Here is a 23,170-nt window from a genome sequence, read left to right as displayed (position 1 = left end):
CAAATCCGGTATTATGAAGCTATCCCCATAGATTGCTTGGATCTTTGGAAGCCCTCTGAGACTCCTTATAAATTCTGGAATGGATTATTTCCTATTTCTGCAAATTTAAACAAGGATTGCACTGAATCTGAATATCATGTTGGGTTGTACTGACATCCAAACAACATCTTCTAATCCATGAACATGGGGTTATTTTTATTTATTTAGATTTATTTATTCAGATCTTTGATTTCCTTCAGCAATGACCTAGAGTTTCAGATAGTAAGCTGAAAACAGTAGGGCCCCAAGTGCCCTCACTCCACTTCATTTGTAGGTCAGAGGCTCCACATTTAGGCAAGCAGATACTCAGTTAGCAAAGCAAAAATATCAATCAGAGAAGTGTGCTGGTATCCCTGACTGAAATTCCTGAGCCATGGCTAGGAAATTTTGCCCACAGGGAGAAGCAGACCTTAAAAACTAATTTCTGCCCAAAGAAATTCTTTATCTGAAACACAGTAGGGAAACCTCAGGCCTAAAGATACTTTCAAAAACAACAGAGGCTTTAGTGACAAGCAATTGAGAGGATTCTTGATAGCTTCAAGAGGGCCACAAGGCAACCTGTGGACCAGTTGGCTTACCAGAGACCCAGAGAAAGACAATGAAGAATTACTCTCACAGAGTAAGAACAAACCTCAGAGTGACTTCAAAAACCATTACTGCCCAAACTTAATTGGATCAGACTATGGAGCAATAGATGCTAGAGGGCTTTGTCAAGCACAACAGAGAAGACCAGAAGGCAATTAGTAGAACACAATGGGTTATGTGCTGAGAACTGAAGGAGACAGATTATTAGTACAAGACACAGGCAAATCACTGCCACCTCCAGATGACCATGCTGACTTGACCAAGGCCAGGGTCACATTGAGGCTTCAAACTATGGAGTGTAAACAGGCTTTTCTGAGATGGCCTAGTTAGGTCTCTAAACAAACAAGTCTGGGTAGGGAGGGCATCAGTAAGTAACTAGAGCTACAAACACATTACCTAAAATACCCAGTTTTCTTTAAAAAAAAAAACAAAACTATTTATTTTACTTATTCGAAAGGCAGAGGGAGAAGGAGAGGGAGGGGGAGGGGGAGGGGGAGGGAGGGGGAGGGAGGGGGAGGGGGAGGGGGAGGGAGAGGGAGAGACAGTCTATCTACTGGTTTACTCTCCCAATGGCCATAATGGCTGAGGTTGGGGCAGAACAAAGTCAGAAGCCTAGAACACTTTTCAAGACTCCCATGCAGGTGACAAAGGCCCAAGCATGCGGGTCATCCTCTGATGTTTTCCAAGTGCATTAACAGTGAGATGGATTGGAAGCAGAGCAGCTGAACTCAAATCAGTGCTCAAATATGGGATGTTGGTGTCTAGGTAGTGGGCTAACCTGTTGCACTACAACACTGGCCCAGAACAGCCAGCTTTCAACAAAACATGACACAGAAACAGGAAAGTGAGACAAATATGCAAGAAAGACAGCACAAAAGAAACTGCCTGTGAGAGGAACCAGACATCCATTATATCAAACACTTCAAAGCAGCCATTATGAATATGTTCAAAGTAGTAAAGGAAGCTGTGATAATAACGCCTCATTGGACAGAGCTCAATAAAGAGGAAGAAGCAATAAAATAAGGGAGCAAATGAAAATTCTGAAGTTGAGAAGTAGAAAAACAATGAAAAATTCACTTGAGGAACTGAACAGCAGATTTGAAGTGGCAGGAAAAAGAATTATAGAAATTGGATAGATAGTTTACATACTCATGAACAGAGAGAATAAAGAATGATGAAAAATGAACACTGTCTCAGAGATACACATGTGTTACACCACTAAGTGGACCAACATACAAATAATGAATGTACCAAGAGAGTAAAAGAAGGGGTAGAAAACTATTAGGAGAAAAAATGGCTTAAAGCTTCCCAGATAAAATGAGAAGTACAAATCTACATATCTACAGACTTAAACTCCAAGTAGGATAAACAAAAAAGAAACTCAAACCACGATACACATAGTAAAAAAAAAATCCCAACGAGAAAAATGACTCCTCACGTACAAGGGAACCTCAATAAGATTAACAGATTTTTCCTCAGAACAACACAGACCAAAAAGCAGAGAGAGATGACATATTCAAATTGCTTAAAATAGACACTGTCAATTAAGAATCCTAAATTCAGCAAGATTATCTTTCAAAACTTAAGGAGAATTAAAGGCATTTCCAGATTAAAAAAAAAAAAGGAATTCATTGCTAGTAGGTCCACTTTATAAGAAACACTAAAGGCAGTCTTTCAGGTTGAAAGCAAGTTTCCCAAGATGATAATGTGAATTTATAAGAGAAAAAAAAAATGGTAGATCACATCACTAGTGGTATAATATAAAATACAGTAATTACATAAAACAGTATAAATGTGTATTCTTTTTTTTTTTTTTTTTGACAGCAGAGTTAGACAGTGAGAGAGAGAGACAGAGAGAGAAAGGTCTTCCTTCCATTGGTTTACTCCCCAAATGGCTGCTATGGCCAGCGCGCTGCGACGATCCGAAGCCAGGAGTCAGGTGCTTCCTCCCGGTCTCCCATGCGGGTGCAGGGCCCAAGCACTTGGGCCAACCTCCACTGCCTTCCTGGGCCACAGCAGAGAGCGGTACTGGAAGAGGAGCAACCGGGACAGAATCCGGCACCCCAACTGGGACTAGAACCCGGTGTGCCGGCGCCGCAGGCTGAGGATTAGCCAAGTGAGCCGCGGTGCTGGCTGTGTATTCTTTTTTAATGTGTTTTTTTTTTTTCTTTAAAGATTTATTTATTTATTTGAAGGCAGAGTAACAGAGAGGCAGAGGCAGGGAGAGAGAAAGAGGTCTTCCATTTGCTGGTTCACTCCCCAGATGGCCACAATGGCTGGAGCTGCGCCCATCCGAAACCAGGAGCCAGAAGCTTCTTCTGGGTCTCCCATGCAGGTACAGGAGCCCACAGACTTGGGCCTTCTTCTACTGCTTTCCCAGGCCATAGCAGAGACCTGGATCAGAAGTGGAGCAGCTGGGACTCAAACCAGCACCCACATGGGATGCTGGTACTACAAGAGGCGGCTTTACCCACTATGCCACAGTGTTGGCCCCTTAATGTTATTTTTAAAAGACTGTACAGAACAATATGCATGTCATTGTACTACTGGGCCTATGACATGTAAAATGTCATCTATATGACAGTAAGTACAAAAGAGGTACGTGAGAATGTAGTCATACCAGATTAAGGAAGAGACACAAATGACTCAAAGTTACGAGAACAAATTTAGAAAACCAGGAATAGCAATAGCATATTAATATAATAAATTTGCATTTAGAGTATATAGAAAACTCCTAAAACAACAACAACAAAATAGTCCAATTTAAAAAAGGGTAAGGGCCGGCACTGTGGCGCAGTGGGTTAAATCCCTGGACTGAAGCGCCAGCATTCCATATGGGCACTGGTTCTAGTCCTGGCTGCTCCTCTTCCAATCCAGCTCTCTGCTATGACCTGGAAAAGCAGTAGAAGATGTCCAAAGTCCTTGGGCCCCTGCACCCACGTGGGAGACCTGGAAGAAGCCTCTGGCTCCTGGTTTTGGATTGGTGCAGCTCTGGCCATTGTGGCCATCTGGGGACTAAACCAGCAGATAGAAGACCTCTCTCTCTGTCTCTACCTCTCTCTGTAACTCAGTATTTCAAATAAATAAAATAAACCTTTAAAAATAAATAAATAAATAAATAAATAAATAAAAGGGTAAATATTTGAATAAATTTATCTTTCAAGAAGATGTACAAATGACCATCAGATACATGAAGAGAAACTCAATATCACTGGTAATTAGGGAAATGAAAAATCAAAACCACTGGATTGGCAGTTTCTTAAAATGTTACACATAGAATTACCACATGACCTAGCAACTGCACTCCTAAGTGTATGCCCAAGAGCAATTAAAAATACACCAATGGAGGCTGGCGCTGTGGTGCAGTGGGTAAAGCCGCAACCTGTGACACCTGTATCCCATATGGTCAGCAATTGGAGCCCAGCTGCTCCACTTCCAATCCAGCTCTCTGCTAGGGGCTGGGAAAAGCAGCTGAAAAATGTGGGCCCCGGCTACACATGTGGGAGACCCAGATGAAATTCCTGGTTCCTGTTTTCAATCTGGCTCAGCATTGGCTGTTTCAGCCACGGGGGGGTGGGAGGGGGTGTACCAGCAGATGGAAGATATCTCTCTCTTTCTGCGTCTCTCTCCCTTTCTATAACTCTTTCAAGTAAATAAGTAAAACTTTTAAATATTTAAAAATTTTATTTATTTGAAAATCAGAGTTACTCAGAGGCAGAGAGAGAGAGAGAAAGTCTTCCATCTGCTGGTTCACTCTCCAAATGGCCTTGATGGCCAAAGCTGGGCCAATTTGAAGCCAAAAGCCAGAAGATTCTTCTGGGTCTCCCACGCGGGGGCAGGGGCACAAAGACTTGGGCCATCTTCCACTGCTTTCCCAGGCCATAGCAGAGAGCTGAATTGGAAATGGAGCAGCTGGGACTTGAACCGGCAGCCATGTGGGATGCTGGCACTGCAGGCAGCAGCTTTACCCACTATGCCACAGTGCCAGCCCCAATAATTAAATCTTTTAAAAAAAGTATGTGAATGTTCATAATAGCCAAAAGCAGAAACAATTCAAGTGTACACCAATCCAAAAAGATGAACAAAATGTGTTATATCCATACAATGGAATATTATTCAGCAATAAAACAGATGAAGTATTGATACGTGCTAAAACATGGATTAGTCTTGGAACCGGTGCTGTGGTGCACAGGTTAAGCCATCATTTGCCATGCTAGCATCCCATGTGAGAGCCAGTTTGAGTCCCAGCTTCTCTGCTTCGGATCTAGTTCCATGCGTAATGCATCTAAGAAACCAGTGGGAGATGGCCCAGTACTTAGGCCCCTACCGCCCATGCTGGAGACTCAGGCTCCTTGCTTTGGCCGGGACCAGCCTCAGCCTTTGTGGACATTTGGGGAGTGAACCAGCAGATAGATCTCTCTCTCTGTTTCTGAGTGTCATTTTGCCTTTCAAATAAATAAATAGATCATTAAATAAGTAACCACGGATGAACCCTGAAAACATTATAACATTATGCTGTGTAAGACGAAATTGACACAAGGCCCCACATAGTATTATTCTATTATATTAAATGTCCTGAATAGGCCAATCCAGAGGTACAGAAGGTAGACCAGTGATTGCTAGGGACTAGGCAGAGGGTGGAAGGGGAACTGGCTGCTAATTGGTACAGGACCTCTTTTTGTCTGATAAAAATGTTCTAGATTTAGATAGCAGTGATGATTACACAGCTGTGTGTACAACACTGAAAGCCACTGACTACTATGAAAAGATGAGTTTTGTGGTAGATGGATTATAACTCAATAATTTTAAAATGGGCAAATTATTTGAATGGGCATTTCTCCAAAAACAGATATGCATCACCAGTTATTAGAGAAAAACATATTAAAACCACATAGGGGCCGGTGCTGTGGCACAGCGGGTAAAGCCGCTGCCTGCAGTGCCAGCACCCTATAGGGACACTGGTTCAAGTCCCAGCTGCTCCACTTCTGATCCAGGTCTCTGCTATGGCCTGGAAAAGCAGTAGAAGATGTCCCAAGTCCTTGGGTACCTGTAGCTGCATGGGAGACCCGGAAGAAGCTCCAGGCTCCAGGCTTCAGATCAGTCCAGCCATTGTGGCCATCTGGGGAGTAAACCAGCAGATGGAAGACCTCTCTCTCTCTCTCTCTCTCTCTCTCTCTCTCTCTCTATCCCTCTGACTCTCTCTACCCTCTGCCTTCAAATAAATAAATAAATCTTTAAAAGAAAAAAGATATACCACTTCATATCTATTAGATGGTTACAATCAAAGAGTCAGAGAATACCAAGTGTTGGCCTCAGACACTGCTGCTAGGAATGTAAACTTGTGCAGCCACTTTGGAGAAGCCTCAAAGGATTAAACATAGAGTTACCATACCACCCAATGTTCTACTCCCAGCTGACTAACCAAGAAATATTAAACATATATCCACACAAAAACTTGGATACAAATGTTCAAAGCAACATTATTCATAAGAACCAAAAAGTAGAAACAACCCAATATCTATCAATTGATAAACGTATTTAAAATGTGGACTATCCATATAATCTAAAAGTTCTACCATAAAAAATACTGCCACATTATACAACATGAGTGAACCTCGAAAAGATTATACTTGGTCCAGTGTTGTGGCACAGTGGGTTAAGCCTCCACCTGTAATGCTGGCATCCCATATGAGCACAGGTTCAAGTGCCAGCTGCTCCACTTCTGACCCAGCTTCCTGATAATGTACCTGGGAAAGCAGCTGAAGATAGCTCAAGTACCTGGGCCTCTGTCACCCATATGGGAGACCCAGATGGAGTTCCAGGCTCTTAGCTTTGGCCTAGACCAGCTCCAGGCTGTTGTGGCCATTTGGGGAGTGAACCAGTGAATGGAAGATCTCTGTCTCTTCCTCTCTCTGCTTAATTCTGACTTTCAAATAAATAAATAAATCTCTCTTTAAAAAAGGCAGAGTTATAGAGAGAGGGAAAGGGGGAGGGAGATGTCTTCCATCTGCTGGTTCACTCCCCAAATGGCCACAATGGCAGACTGGGCCAGGCCAAAGCCAGGGGCCAGGAGCTTTCCCCAGGTCTCCCACGTGGGTGCAGGAGCCCAAGCACTTGAGCCATTTTCCATTGCTTTCCTAGTCACATTAGCAGGGAGCTGGATTGGAAGTGGAGCAGACAAATCTGGAACTGGTGCCCATATGGGATGCCAGCATTGCAGGCAGTGGCTTTACCAACTATGCCACAATACTGGCCCCAAGCATGCCTTTCAAATATATAAACAAATCTCAAAAAAAGAAGACTATGCTAAGCAAAGAAGCTAGACACAAAAAAGCACCTACTGCATGACTCAATTTATATGGAATGTCTAGATAAAGGAAATCTTTACAGAGACAAAGCAGACTACAGGTTCTTAAGGCTAATGGGGGAAGGGAAGGACACACAGGGGCTTTCTGGGGTGATAACTGTGTTCTAAAATTGATTATGGAGGCAGTCATTTGGCACAGTGGTTGAAATGCTGCTTGGGACACCCACACCAGAGTGCCTGTGTTTGTGTTCTGGCTCCCTTGCTCCTTAGTTTCCTGCCAATAAGCATCGTGGGGGGCAGTAGGTGACGGCTCAAATAGTTGATTCCCAGACACCCATACAGAAAACCTGGAAAGCATTCTTGACTTCTGGCTTCAGCCTAGCTTAGCCACAGGCTGCTGAGAGCATTTGTGGGAGTGAACCAGTGGATGGAAGATCTCTCTCCCACTCTCTGTAACTCTGACTTTCAAATAAATAAATAACTCTCAAAAAATAAACTGTGGAGTTGCTTCTATAACTCTATAAACATATTTAAAGACAGTGGGTTGTAACCTCTAAGTGGCAAATCAAAATGAATTATACCTCCAAGTAATGAAATGAAATTCTCCCTCCTTTCTTTCCTGTTCTCTTTTCCTTAATAAATACATCAAAAAACCACTGGATATATTTCTCATTCAGTCAAGACAAAGTAGCCCTCTGTTCCTCCCAGGTTTAACTTCTTTGAAAAAAAAAAAGATTTGTTTTTATTTATTTGAAAAGCAGAGTTACAAAGAGGCAGAGACAGAGAGATTGATCTTCCATCCGCTGGTTCACTCCCCATATGGCCACATCAGCTGGAGCTGGGACAACCTGAAGCCAGGAGCTTAGAGCTTCTTCTGGGTCTCCCACATGGGTGCAGGGGTTGAAGGACTTGGGCTTTCCCAGGCCATAGCAGATAGCTGGATCAGAAGTGGAGCAGCTGTGGCTTGAATCGGTGGCTATATGGGACACCAAAACTGCAGGTGGCAGCTTTACCTGCTATGCCCCTGCACTGGCCCCAGGTTTAACTTCTTACAACTAAAATACTCTGAACACAACAGAACAGACAAACACAGGAGGACTCTCAAGGGGCCACCATCTAGAGCAGGGATGGGGAACATCTGGCCTATGGCAAGTATAAGGCATGCCAATCATTTGGTCTGGCCCTGCCAAAGTAAAAGCAGGCAGGAGTCAAAATTCAATAAATCCAATGGCAGGCTAATATTTAACTTGGTAATTTTGTATGGCCTGCAAATGATGTTGTAAATATCCACATGGCAGTTGAGAGAAAAAAGGTTCACCACTGCTGGTCTGGAGACCTCAGGACTGGAAGAACAATGAGGTTGTGAGTTTCCTGGGATTCCTGACAGCCTTCCGTATACCCCAAGCAGGGTGCTACAGAAGCTTCAACCCAGAGCAAGCTACAAGAAAAGCCTTCTCCCCTAGCCAAAGACCTGGGGAAAAGGTGATTATGACCTAATAACGTAAAATAATTTTGGCAATACCCATGCTGCTCCAGGCAAGTACCAATGCAAATGGCATATCTTTTCCACCCATGGTTTCAGGGGGTTTGAACAGAACCGATCTCCCAAATGCTCCTACTCTGCAGAAGAGAAAGTGGATTCTACTCTCATCAGATGGTGCCAGAGGTAAAGGCAGGGAGCTAACCTTCCCATCTCTGCCTAGGAGTAGCATACGGTGTCCTGATTCCCCCCACTGCACAGTCCAGGTGGGGCTGATCAGGAGTCAATTCCTCCCCATCTGGAAGAAGCAGGCGGGCTGATTCCTGCAGAGGGTGGTGTCGGTGGGCAGAGCAGAGGATGGCTGCCCATTTCCCGAGGTGGAAGTGAGCAGTGCTGCAACTCCCATGCCAGGAGAGTGTCATGGGGCCCAGCTGTGACCTAAGCCTCCACACTCTCCTGGCAGTCACAGGTCTTAACAAAGGGGCCTGAAGCATGGCTATCAACACTGTGCCTTCTCCTGCATCAGAGGGGACCAGAACCTCCATCTCTACCTAGCATCAAGGAGACTGAACCAGGGCCTGCGCTGTGGCACTGCTGATTAAGCCACCAAGGGATACGAGTGCCAGTGTCTGACGAGTGCCAGTTCGAGTAGTCCCGGTGCTCTGTGTAACCCTGCCTTTCAAATAACGAGAGAGTGAACAAAGCAGGGCAGGTCGTGGCTAGCAGGCACTCTACTCCCCCAAGCTTTGGTGTCCGTGAGACAGAGCGGGGGCAGACACCTCCATATCCAGTTGGCAGCAATGAGGCTGAACAAGGCAGCATGTGAAGCATCTCCCCCAGATGTCCTCAGCATCAGAGGAGCCCAGAGGTGTTGGCCCGACACCTACTTGCCATCAATGAACCACGAAAAGCCACATGCCCCCAGCCACGGACTGGTGTCAGCAGAGCCCATGAGGAAGGAGGTGGCAGGAAGAGCAGCTGGCATTATGCTCCCCACCTGCTCTTCCCCTGAGGTGGGCAGAGCCCAGCAGGGAAATGAGGTTCAGCCATTCCTTGCAACAAGGAGGTATGAGTCAACCTCTACCTCCCCTTCCCAGGTGTCACGGGGCCCAGATCATTTTCCTTCTCAGGGACCTGACCTTACACTCCCACTCAATGGCTCATGACAGTGTAGAGCAACGCCCCACTTTCACCATGACAGTCAACAGAGCTGGGGGAAGAGCTGACATTCCATCCTGCCCATGTGCAATGAGGCAGAATAAGCACCCACTTTTGCTGGATGCCGTCAGTAAGGCTGAGGGGGAAGGTGAGCATACACACTCACCTGGTTCTCTAGCTACACTGCAACATCTGCTAAGTAAGAAAAAACAGAATCTAAAAATGTAGAGAATACAGTGAAAATCATTTGTTTTACCAAAAACTAAGAAAATTACAATTTCAATGAGAAAAAAACAATCAACAGTCATTAAAAAGGAAATCAAATGATGAAATTACATAATAAGAATCTTAAATATAATGTTTTGGCACTGTTTCTAGAAGAACTGGAACGAGAATGCTCTTCAGTCATAATGGAATCAAACCAGAGATCAGTAGCAGAAAGAGAACAGGAAAAACTTCCAAAGACTTGAAAATTAAACATCAAACTTATAAATAATTCATGAATTGAAGAAGTCTCAAAGGAAATTACGAAATCCATAGAAGTGAATCAAAATAAAACATACATAAAACACACGGAAAAGCAGACATGTGAATGAAATGTATACCACTTCATGCTATGTTAGAGAAAAGAAAAGGCCTAACGCCAGTAATGTAAGTTTCAACCTAAGTAAACTAGGAAAATAATAAGAAAATAAAAAATAAGAATAAGCTCTGGAAGGATAAAAATAAGAACACAAATCAGTAAAATTAAAAACAGAAAAATTACAGTAAAGGTCAGTTAAATAAAAAACTGGCTCTATGAAAAATAACAATAAAACCAACTTCTAACAATACTGGCAAAAACTTTTAAAAAGACAAATCACCAATATCAGAGATGAAGCAGGGAGTATCACTACTTTATTATTAAAGTATTATTTAAAGTTTGAACAATTTTATGCTTGTAAGTTTGACAAGTTAGAAGAAATGGACAAATTCCTTGAACCAAGACTCAACCAAGATGAATGGCATAATCTGAATAGTCCTATAAAAATAAAAGGAGCCAGCACTGTGGTGCAGCAGGCTAAGCCGCCACCTGGAACACTGGCATCCCATATCAGAGCACTGGTTCAAGTCCCAGCTTCTCTGCTTCTGATCCAGCTCCCTGCTAACGTGCCTCAGAAAGCAGTGGAAAACGGCCCAAGTGCTTGAGCCCCTGCCACCCATGTGAGACCCAGAGGATGTTCCTGGCTCCTGGCTTCAGACTGGATCAGCCATGGCTGGGGCAGTCATTTGGGAAGTAAACCAGCAAATAATGGTCTCTCTCTGTCTCTCCTTCCCTCTGTAACTCTGCCTTTCAAATAAATAAATAAATTTTAAAAATAGAAATGAAGAGCTGTCATGATCATAGATTTGAAGAATCAACATAGAAAAGATAATAAACTGAATTACTTTAATTCTCTTTGAAAATTTTAAATTTATTTATTTATTTTAATTTTACTTGAAAAGCAGAGAGATACACAAAGATAGACAAGAAAGAACTTCCATTCTCTGGTTACTCCCCAGATGCCCACAACAGCCAGGGTTGGGTTAGGCTGAAGCCAAGAGCCAAGAACTTAACCTAGGTCTCCCACATGTGTGGCAGGGACCCAAGTCCTCAGGCCATCATCTGCTGCCTCCCAGGGTGCACATTAGGAGGGAGCTGGATCAGAATTAAGGAACAAGAATCTGAACCCAGGGACTCCACAATGGGATGTGGGCATCCCTATTGCATCTTAACTACTGTGCCAAACACCCACTCCAGGTTTAATTCTTATCAAAAACACCAGCAGGGTTGCTTGTGGATATAGTTAAGCTTATTATTCTAAGATTTATACGGAAAGCCTTAGGTCCTAGCTAAAATAATCTTGAAAAAGAATTAAGTGGTAAGAATCACTCTGATACTAAGGCCTATTCCATACCTACAGTAATCACATTGGGGGTATTGGTGGAGGGACAGACATATACAGATCAATGAAAGGGAACAGAGAAACTACAAAAGTCCCCACAGAACTTCCAGACATTGGTACATGTGAAGTTCTTAAAACTTGACACTAAAAGTATAATCTATAAAAGGAAAATTGAGCCTGAAGACAAATAAAAACTTTCTCAAAAAAGGTCATGAAGAGTATAAAAAGGAAAGCTACAGGCTAAGAGAATATATCTGTAAACCTCACATTGGAGAAAAAACTAACATACAGACTATATAAAGAACTCCTAAAGCTCGACAGCAAAAAACTAACATACAAACTTTATAAAGAAATATAAAGAACTGCTTAAAAAAAAAAAAGTCCAACCAACCAGAGTGGAAAAGAGATATGCAGACACATATAAAATGAGAATATAGTGACACTTTCAAGGCAAATAAGCATATGAAAAGCTGACTATCATCATTAGCCATTAGAGAAATGCCTATTACAAGCACAAAGAGATATCATTACACACTTGCTAGAAAGGCTAAAAATACATAATGACAATACTAATGGTGGTGAGGATGCAGAGAAACTTAATCACTCACTCACTTGCTGCTGGTAGTAATGAAAAATGGTGAAACCACTCTGGAAAAGTCTGGCAGTTTCATATAGAACTAATAATGCAACTATCATATGATCTAGGAAATACACTCATAGGCATTTATCCCAGAGTAATAAAAACTTAACTGTACATGAATGTTCAGAGCAGCTTTACTCATAACAGTGCCAAACTGGAAACAACCCAGAGATCTTCCTTTCAATAACCAAATGGCTAAATACCCTGGTGTGTCCTTGGCCATGGAATGCTTTCACTCAGCACCCAAAAGGAATACACCATTGATATATACCACAACCTGGGCAGAACTGAAAGGAACTATGCCGACTGAAAGAAGCCAACTCTAGAAGGTTACATACTATAAAATTTCATTACACAACTCTCTTGAAATGACAAAATTACATCCAGGGAACACATTTATGACCAGAGTCACAGCTGTAGGTGGGCTTGGAAATGGGAAGGACCTTTGTGCTGACAGAACCATTCTGCTTTTCGCCCTTAAAAATGTTAATATATTCTAGCTGCGATGTTACTATTATTATATAGTTTTTCAGGATGTTATTTTTGATAGAAACCAGGTAAAGATAAATAGGATCCCTCTGTATTATTTCTTACAACTCCCTGTGAAAGTATAATAATCTCAACATTTTAATGTATATATAATCAAAGAAAAAAACTGCTAGGCAGGCCTAAGCCAAGGCCACCTACTGGAGGTCAAGGCCAAGGAAGAGAAAGCAACTAGTGGTACATGGTGTGTGTCTCGCAGGGTACAGGCCCCATGTGGAAAAACACTGAGTTGAGTGATGGCTGGGAAGCATGGGGAAGATTGGTTAAGAAAAAGAGGACTGGGTAAATAGGTAAGCATACCAAGAATGGTAACAGCCAAATTTCTCATTCCTGGAGATTATAAATGTAAGATTGGGAAAATCTGGAATTATAGTAAAATAATGTTGGATTAGAATTGGAAATATGAACATGAACTCAGGGTTTTCTTTTTCTTTTAAAGTTTATTTATTTGAAAGGCAGAGATACAGAGAGAGAGAGAGATATCTTCCATCCACTGGTTCACTCCCCAAATGGGTACAATAGCTGGGGCTGGGCCAGGCCAAAGCCAGGAGCCTAGAACTCCATCCAGGTCTTAGCAGGGAGCTGGATTGGAACTAGGGTAGCCAGGACTTGAACCAGTGCCCATATGGGATGCCAGCACTACAGGCAGCAACTTAACCTGCTAGGCCACAACACTGGCCCCAAACTCAGGGTCTTTGATGTAAACTGACAGAGAAATAAATACACATGTGAAAGTGGACAGATACATATGAACAAGCTGGGAATACTCATCTGAAATGTTTAAGATCAAAAGTGTTTCCAGTTTCAGAGTTGTTTTGGCTTTTGGAATATTTGCATAGAATTTACTGGCTGAGTATCCCTAATCTGAAAATTCAAAATCTGAAATGCTTTGAAATCCAAAACTCTTGGACTATCACATCAATACAGATGTCTAATATTCATTTCCTAGATTTGTTCCCTGAGAGGACTTGGAACATGACAGTCTGGAGTCTGACTGAATATGCCCAAATCTTGGTTCCTAAGTACCATTTGTTCCCCCATTAAAAACAGAGCTCCTTGGAGAAAGCGCTGATTTCAGGGTCGGGCAGGGAAAGAACAAGATGAGCTGGAAGACTTGGCTGTACAAGAAGGTGGAGAATGCAGGAATGGGGTGACACATCAAGAGGACACTGCAAACAGCCTAAAGGGGTTTTTACTAGCCAAATATGGGAAGCTTCAAAATAAATGACAGTGGGAAAATTACATTCCACTGGATAAAACAGGAGTCCACACTGGAATAAATAATTGAACAAATGAGAAGAAAATACTTCTGTATAGTAGGATGCCAACCAATAAATGCAGAGGGAATGATGGAATTAGAAAACTTCCACTTAGTTATCTATCATAGAAATAATTAATTTGGGCAAGAAACATCAATGGATGCTAAAATCACTAGGTGGCTTGGGGCCGGCACTGTGGCACAGCAGGTAAAGCCGCCATTTGCAGTTCCAGCATCCCATATGGACACCAGTTCGAGTCTGGCTGCTCCACTTTCAATCCAGCTCTCTGCTATGGCCTGGGAAAGCAGTAGAGGATGGCCCAAGTCCTTGGGCCCCTGCACCTGTGTGGGAGACCAGGAAGAAGCTCCTGGCTTCGGATCGGTGCAGCTCCAGCCGATGTGGCCATCTGGGAGTGAACCAGCAGATGGAAGACCTCTCTCTCTCTCTGCCTCTCCTCTCTCTGTGTAACTCTGACTTTCAAATAAATAAATAAATCTTTTAAAAAATAAAAAATAAAATCACTAGGTGGAAGTTGGATGTGGAACAGGATATCAACAGAACTTCAAAACATATCTCCATAAAATATTAATTATGAAGAGAAAAAGAATAATTTATAATGGATAACTTTTGGCAGATACACTTTGCTGAAGTGGTCAAACTTCACGTTTCCACTGATGGGGCAAAATGACATCTTGGGTCACCTGATGTGATACAGACAGAAAAGCATGGTCACTTCTGTGACATTTTTACCAGAAATGTATAACCTCAGTCTTGTCATGAGGAAACAGCAGACAGACCCAAAATGAGGAACATGCTACAAAATAACTAGCCTGTAAACTTAAAAACTGGCAGTCATTAAGGTCAAGAAAGGACCAATCAAGGTCCTTCAAAGAGAATGAAAAATCATTATGAGAATTCTTTGCTAATAAAGCATATTATTAAGAGAGCTGTCAAAACTTGAATGGGATGGCCGGCGCCGCGGCTCACTAGGCTAATCCTCCACCTGTGGCGCCAGCACCCCGGGTTCTAGTCCCGGTTGGGGTGCCGGTTCTGTCCCAGTTGTTCCTCTTCCAGTCCACCTCTCTGCTGTGGCCCGGGAGTGCAGTGGAGGATGGCCCAGGTCCTTGGGCCTTACACCCGCATGGGAGAGCAGGAGAAGCACCTGGCTCCTGCCTTCGGATTGGCGCAGAGTGCCAGCCACAGCGCACCGGCCGTAGCAGCCATTGGGAGGTGAACCAATGGAAAAGGAAGACCTTTCTCTCTGTCTCTCTCTCTCACTGTCCACTCTGCATGTCAAAAAAAAAAAAAAAAAATTGAATGGGAGTCTCTGGCTGAATGACCTACAGGTTTTGTGTGTGTGTGTGCACTGTGTTTTTCTTCTAATTTTTCTGTAAGTTCAAAAATCATTTCAAAACAAAAAGTTCACATCACAAAAACTAGACAGCCAGACAGCAGAGGCATCCTGATGGGATAATATGGCACCACCCACAAAAGATTTTTGTTAATTAAAAAAACCCAACAGTCTGACTAGACTCCACATCTGTCTACCAATTTATAGGAAATACCACATGGATATAATCAGTAAAACAGATCCTGGCAAACTGTACAGGGCAAAAACACCTTAATTTCTTCAACAAATAAACTGTAAGAAAAAAAGAGAGGGGAAATCTAAGTTAAAGAGATTTAAGCTATACAGCAACCACTTATAGTGTACTGGCCTCTTTTGGATCCCAATTCAGACACACAAGGGTATTTCAAAAAGTTAACAGAAAATATGTATTATGAAAAAATTGTTGCACTAAAACTTTTCATTCCATGCGTCCATGAACTTTTTGAAGTATCCTGTGTGTGTGTGTGTGTGTGTAAATAAACCATATATAAACTAGGCCTATGATATAAAACTATGAAATAATTAGCAATTTGAACACCGTACAGATACTTGATATTAATCATTCATTATTATTTAGTTGTTATAATTATGTAACTATTTAACAAATAAAATGACACAAAGCCTTGAATTTGCTTCAAAATATGGATGGTAGGGAAGTGAGTGGAGAAGCAAGTGACTGAAATGCTAAAGCAGGCTGATGGTACATTTTAGTGGAATGATATGTACATAGGGATCTTTATTTTACTCTGTATACTTCAGTAATGTTTGATATTGCCCTATGAAAAATGTTTATTAAGCAGTAGAACCATTATTTAAATCTACGTCTGTCTCATTCTAAAACTTGATAAATTTCCTATTTTCTGCCTCAATTACATTTCCCCATTAGCCAACATTAAAAAAACACTGTCTTGAGGCCGACACCATGGCTAACTTGGTTAATGCTCCACCTGTGGTGCCGGCATCCCATATGTGTGCCGGGTTCTAGTCCCGCTCTCTGCTGTGGCCCGGGAAGGCAGTGGAGGATTGTCGGACCCTCACCAGCAAGGGTCCAATGCAATCATGACACGGTCACCCTTTCTCGGTTCTCAAGGAACTTTTACTTGTGGGGGCAGAAGGAAAGAGTGGGGGGGGGGGGGAAGAAAAGAGAAGGAGGAGCTCCAAGCCCAAGTCCCAATGTCCCTTTATATCCCAAGTCCGTGGAGCATCCGCTCCACAGCCAATAGCGGCTCTCTTCACGTGCAGTTCACGCTGGTATCGTCCAATCAGATGAAAGGATGAGTATAGTCTCAGGTCGAAAGTTCATCTGTTTCACCTGGTTCTTCCTAGTTGTTTATGCAGAGTCCGTCCTGCCTCAACTTCATCTGTTTCACCGGGTTCCTCCTAGTTGTTTATGCAGAGTCCATTCTGTTTCATCTGTTTCACCTGGCTGTTTTCGTGGGCCTTGTGGTCAACCGATTGCTGCAAGCTATGCAGATGAGGAGGTTCTCACAGGTGGCCAGCCTGCGGTTCCCCACAGAGGATGGCCCAAGTGCTTGTGCCCTGCACCCGCATGGGAGACCAGGAGGAAGTACCTGGCTCCTGGCTTCGGATCAGTGCAGCGCTGGCCATTGCAGCCAGTTGGGGAATGAACTAATGGAAGGAAGACCTCTCTCTCTCTCTCTCTGCCTTTCTTCTCTCTGTGTAACTCTGACTTTCAAATAAATAAATAAAATCTTCAAAAAACAAAACAAAACAAAAAAAAACTACTGTCTAGCCTCAAACCTAATAAAGCATAAATGACTATATTTGTAGATGCAATATATTTTAAGAAAGTTAGATACAAAGTAAATTTTATTTTTCCAAGTTTTCTCCTAGTTAAAAGTCAGCTATAGTTACACAGTGAAAAAAAATTAAGTTTTTTGGAAAGGTAAAAAAAAATCAGCTTTTCTAGTGGATCACAATGGAAGTGGTACAACCTTCTTGGGGGTATGTGGAAAGGTTGTACTGTGGTTGTCACTGGTACCTGGGGACACTGCTGGATTTAGTGGGTGGGGCCAGGGACGGGAAATATCTTTGGTACTGAGGTCTCTGAAGTTCAGGGAAGAGCTACTCACCCCAAATACCAACAGGGTCCTGCTGGGAATCGCCACCTAAGAAGGAACATCCTAACAGGAGGTACAAGAGGGCAAGTCTGGAGTGTTACTCAGGGGAAAAATGTGCATCATTCCACAAGGGAAGCAAGCAGCAAGTTGACACCATTATTGTACTTGTTGTAGACAGCATTTCTGAGACCAGAAGACCAAGATAGACTAAGTCTGGCACATAGAAGCTGTACACAAATGGTAGTCATCAGCTGTATTAGCACTTTCAGAGTCAGACACAGCACAGACAGATGAAGGACAATCTATGAGGCTCCTCAATGGGGAAACATTGGATTTCTTGGAGAAAGAGAGCTCCCTCTGGTGGGGTGGTCAGAGCCCAACAAGAACACAACTGACAACCGATGGTTCCCAGTGCTGAACTCCAATACCTCCAGTTAGACCCTTAATCCTTTACTCTTCCTTTATGATCTGATCCATACTTTAGGCCAGGAATTCTTCAAAGTTCCCTATACAGTAAAACAAAAGTGGACCTGGGTAAAACCCAGATTTAGCGTTCAGAAAGTACTGCAAAGGGTATTGCCAAGAAAAATTACTCAATACCGGCCGACGGCTGCTGGTGGCAGAAAGACCAGCACTGCTCAAGTGGAATCAGGTGGCTCCCTGCTCAGAACTGCAGCAGAAAAGAGTGAGGGGCAAGTGCGGCAGCAGGAGTCCAAGCGTGCTTCCTTGCCTACCATGCCATAGAAAAATGAAAACAGTGGGAAGGCAACTGAGGACAGGAAAAGTAGGGCTTCAGAGGTTCTGAATGTGCTTTCTAAGTGACACCTGCAAGTAATTTAAAGAGGAAGAAATAAAAGCTGGATTCACAAATAGGTGTTTGAGGCAGAAATACATACTTCATCTCAGTCTAAAATAATGCAGGAGACAAACAGCATTGCCAACAATTCCTCTTAACAGGACAGCATCATTATTCAGGGTTTTTTTAAATTTAAAAAATGTGTTTATTTGAGAGGGAGAGACAGAGATCAAGAGAGCTCTCACCTGACTCATTCCTCAAATAGCTGCAAAGGCCAGGGCTGGGCTGAAGCCAGAGCCAAAGCGGGGAACTAAATCCAAGTTTCTCACTTGGGTGGCAGAAATACAACCACTTGAGCCATCACCGCTGCCTCCCAGGGTCTTCATTAACAGGAAGCTGGAGTCAGAAGCCAAAGCTGGGACTCAAACCCACGTACTCTGATATGGGATGTGAGCATCTTGACCATGAGGATAAATGCTCCCTCCTTTCTCAGAGATTTGAAAAGGAATTCTAACAGGTCAAAATAGGAATGCAGAAAGAAACAAAAAACTGTTAATAACACCCACAACTTGAGATCCAGTAGGTATAGAGCCTTTTCTTTTATGTCCTTTCAGAGTTACTTTTATCAAACACTACTCTGCTTAGAGGAACAGAAAGTGTGTTAAAGAGGTGCAGTGTTGCGGTGAAGTGAGTTCAGTCTGCAGTCCCAGAGGCTCCACTTCCAATCCAGCTTCCTTCTAAAGTGCCTGAAAGGCAGTGAAGATGGCCCAATGGACGGGGACCCTGTCACTCAAGTGGGAGACCTGGACAGTTCTGTATCCTGGCTTTCAGCTGGTCCACAGCTGGTTGTTGCAGACATTTAGGTAGTAAACTGGGGAATGGAAGAGCTCTCTTCCTTTCAAATAAATAAAAATCTGTTCCAAAAAAATTAATAAAAGAGATATTACCTTCCATGTTTGCAGCATATCCACTGTTATTCACCAGCACGGAATATGGTTGTTCGTTTTGAGGTAAGACTCCTGCAGCCATGATAGCCTATTGGGAAAAAAAATTTATTTTTAAAGTTTGCCTTGGGATATTCTTTACAAATCACTTATAACAAACTAGATCTCTGCTGTCCATTACAGCAGTCATTAGTTAAGTGCTTACTAATAATTGAAATGTGTCTGGTTCAGGCTGAGCTGTGCTGTAAGACTAAAACACAAAATTTTGAAGATTAAATACAAAAATGTGTAAACATCTCACTAATGATTTTTACAGATTAAACACTGAAATGTTTTTGAACACTAGGTTAAAAAAATAAAAAGAAATTATTGGCCAGCACCGCGGCTCACTTGGCTAATCCTCCACCTGCGGCACTGGCACCCTAGGTTCTAGTCCCGGTTGGGGCACCAGATTCTGACCCGGTTGCTCCTCTTCCAGTCCAGCTCTCTGCTGTGGCTCGGGAAGGCAGTGGAGGATGGCCCAAGTCCTTGGGTCCTGCACCCGCATGGGAGACCAAGAGAAAGCACCTGGCTTCGGATAATTTCTTTTAAATTTTTAATGTTATTTTTAACTTACTTAATACATGATTCATATAAGCTGGATAGTAAGGACATTACGAAGAAAAGACAGACATACTCTCTTTTATGTATGTATAGAGTCTATGGGGAAGATAAGATGTAGACATACATAATGCTAATAAGTGCTAAGTGTCACAAGCCAGGCTGGGGCAATGAGGAAGGCTGCCCAACCTGAGGGTAGGCAGACAGCTTCAGGGAGGAATCAGCATTTTAACAAGGCTCAAGGAGCAATACTTATTGTAGACATGAGGGTATACTAGGCAACTGAGATGAAACCTTCACTCTACTGAGGAACAGAATTCTACCAAATGATGGTTTGCTGCATTTGAAGGACATTAATTGGTAGTTAACAGTCTTCATCAGGCTCATGCTAAATTATACAAGAATACTTTATGGGCCAGTGCTGTGGCGCAGTGGGTTAACACCCTGGCCTGAAGCACTGGCATCCCATACAGGTGCCAGTTCAAGACCCGGCTGCTCCTCTTCCGACCCAGCTCTCTGCTGTGGCCTGGGAAAGCAGTAGAAGATGGCCCAAGTCCTTGGGCCCCTGCACCCACGTGGGGGACCTGGAAGGAGTTCCTGGCTTTGGATCAGCACAGCTCTGGCTGTTGCAGCCAGTTGGGGAGTGAACCATTAGTTGGAAGACCTCTGCCTCTCCTCTTTGGTGTAACTCTTTCAAATAAATAAATATTCTTTTAAAGAAAGTACTTTAAAAAGCTGTGGGAAAATGGAATTAAAAGTTTAGGGGCCAGCACTGTGGCATAGCAGGTAAAGCCGCCACCTGCAGTGCCAGCATCCCATAAGGGCACTGGTTCAAGTCCCAGCTGCTCCACTTCCAATCCAGCTCTCTGCTATTGCCTGAGAAATCAGTAGAAGATGACCCAAGTCCGTAGGAGAAGGCTTGGAAGAAGCTCATGGCTTTGGATCAGCCTAACTCTGGCTGTTTTGGCCATTTAGGGAGTGAACCACCAAATGGAAGACTTTCTCTCTCTCTCTCTCTCTCTCTCACTCTCACTCTCTCTGCCTCTCTGCCTTTAAAATAAATAAATAATCTTAAAAACAAAGTTGTTTATTTTTGGTATAAAATTTTGAAACCCATACATCAGTTTTTCATAATATATTTCTCCATGAACTTTTGAAGACCCCTCATATGCACGGATTTCAATTTTTCTGCACCAAAATGAACTTTTAATTTCCTTTTCCACTAACTTTTTGAAGTACCTTCATATGGCTAACTGACTACAGTTTTGCTCAAATGATAGGGTTCCCAGTAAGGATTAAAATCTTCTATATGTCAAAAAAAAAAAAAAAAAAAAACCAGAAATGATCATCTTCCTTAAGCTCTTACTATGTGCTAGAAACAAATATTAAATTACCTTTTTATAACAGTAACTCTACAAAGTAGCTACTAGCCCTTTTTACAAAGTTGTGAAATTATTTCATTGGGTCATTATACACATCGAATACCAGGGTAGCAGCTGATACCACCTTTTGTTTTAGAGTTTAGTTTTTTTCACTATTACACAGTTGAAAATGAAAAGGAGTTCTGGGCCGGCGCCACGGCTCACTAGGCTAATCTTCTGCCTGCAGTGCTGGCAACTCGGGTTCTAGTCCCGGTTGGGGCGCCGGTTCTGTCCTGATTGCTCCTCTTCCAGTACCGCTCTCTGCTGTGGCCCGGGAAGGCAGTGAAGGATGGCCCAAGTGCTTGGGCCCTGCACCCACATGGGAGACCAGGAGGAAGCACCTTGCTCCTGGCTTCGGATAGGCGCAGCGTGCTGGCCATAACGGCCATTTGGGGGGGGGGGGGTGAACCAACGGAAGGAAGACCTTTCTCTCTCTCTCTCTCTCTCTCTCTAACTCTGCCTGTCAAAAAAAAAAAAATGAAAGGAGTTATAATAAAGATGATGCCAACATTTTGTAAACAAACATTTACATTTTGTAAAACAACTCAGTAGTCACAAACTAACTGTAGCTTAAGTACTGAGGAAAACAATAACAAGTAAGTTGTGAAATTTTATATAGTTATTTTCATAAAGTGCAAGCACATAACCCAGAAAAGTTTATGGAGTTGACCATGATACAATATAAAATCATACAATTCTAAGTGTTTTTTTCTAACAATAGTAATATTTCTTTGCCAAATCATATTTATTTTTGGAGCATCAATGATTAGGGAGCCAACATTAATTTGATTGGTTTATTAAATGATTTTAATTTTTTAAAAGGCTCTAAAAATCTGTTGAAACTTCTTGCACTGATAAATGAACAGTGGTTGTTAAATTCAGCCCCAACTGATATTTTTCTTGGAACATCTGTTCATTTGTTAGAAAAACAATCACTTCACAAATCTCTGATTCTTTGAGAATGTTAAGTCCACTAAAATATACTTCTAAAATAAAATTGTATTAAAAAGTTTCTTCATCTACTTGAAAGGCAGAGTAACAAAAAGAGACCAAGATAAAGTGATCTTTCATCTGCTGGTTCATTCCCCAAATGCAGATCTAAAAGAACAAAACTTAAAATCTAAAGTCCTATTTGAGGAAGCTGTTCTTTCAAAAGAAATAAAGGAATTAAAATCATAACAGTGATCTAAAATGCCATTAAAAAGAAGAATGCTTTCTATAATTAATAATGTTGCAAATTGAGTATAATACTAATTAATGCAAAATACTATGTTGTGCCTAACATTTAAAATGAGTATTACATAAAGACAGGAAGTAAAAGGACTAATGGAACAAGTTGTTTCAGGAAACTCATTAGCGAACACTTAACTTCAAAGAATGACCATTAAAATTACACTTAGAGGAAACATTTTCACCACAGTACTTTTTATAACATTGGACTGTTCTCTTAAAACATATTTTGATGAGCAAAACAATTATTATCATATAAGAGCAATTTTTAAAAGTCTGTTAGAAAATGGAATTCAAAGATAATGTTTATATGATTACAAACATTTTGAAATTCCTACACACAGCTATTAGAATCATGGATTTTTGGAGCAGTTGGAATTCTAGCACTGATTATTTCATAAAAGCTTTTTTAAATTTCAGAAGCAGAGAGAGAGAGAGAGAGAATCGTTCCTATCCACTTATTCACTCCCCCCAAGACCCTCAACTGGCACCAGCTGGGGCTGAACTTGTAGCCAGAATGCAATCCAGGTCTCCAGACTATCTTCAGAATTTCTGTCTCAGAAGCGCAAATGCAGGATGTCACTGCATCTGTAGGCATGGTAGCTGGAGACTCCTCATAATGCCGCACTCTGGTTTCCACCCACTGCTCCCATGTCTGCCCACACAGAACACACTTCCTTCCCCCCACAGATCTAGAGCTGGTGACAATGTTCCCCCGAGATGGTCTTCATCAGCTCCTTCTACCAGTCTTCACCTGGAATGATTCTAG

At 42.3% G+C, this 23,170-nt stretch overlaps 1 protein-coding gene across 1 annotated transcript in view; it reads right to left on the bottom strand.

The window, feature by feature from the left end:
* The window catches only part of PTPDC1 (protein tyrosine phosphatase domain containing 1), a 90,853-nt gene that overhangs the window by 38,067 nt on the left and 29,616 nt on the right, over nucleotides 1-23,170 (bottom strand). The window contains exon 2 of the mRNA XM_062208516.1: nucleotides 19,154-19,241. Within this exon, the coding sequence (XP_062064500.1) occupies nucleotides 19,154-19,235 (82 nt within the window). The 5' untranslated portion in view covers nucleotides 19,236-19,241. The remainder of the gene's footprint in view (nucleotides 1-19,153; nucleotides 19,242-23,170) is intronic.

This window comes from Lepus europaeus, chromosome 12 (assembly GCF_033115175.1).
Source record: "Lepus europaeus isolate LE1 chromosome 12, mLepTim1.pri, whole genome shotgun sequence".
NCBI classification, from domain to species: Eukaryota; Metazoa; Chordata; class Mammalia; order Lagomorpha; family Leporidae; genus Lepus; species Lepus europaeus.
Note: the sequence above shows the minus strand (reverse complement) of the source record. Positions and strands in the feature narration are given on the sequence as shown.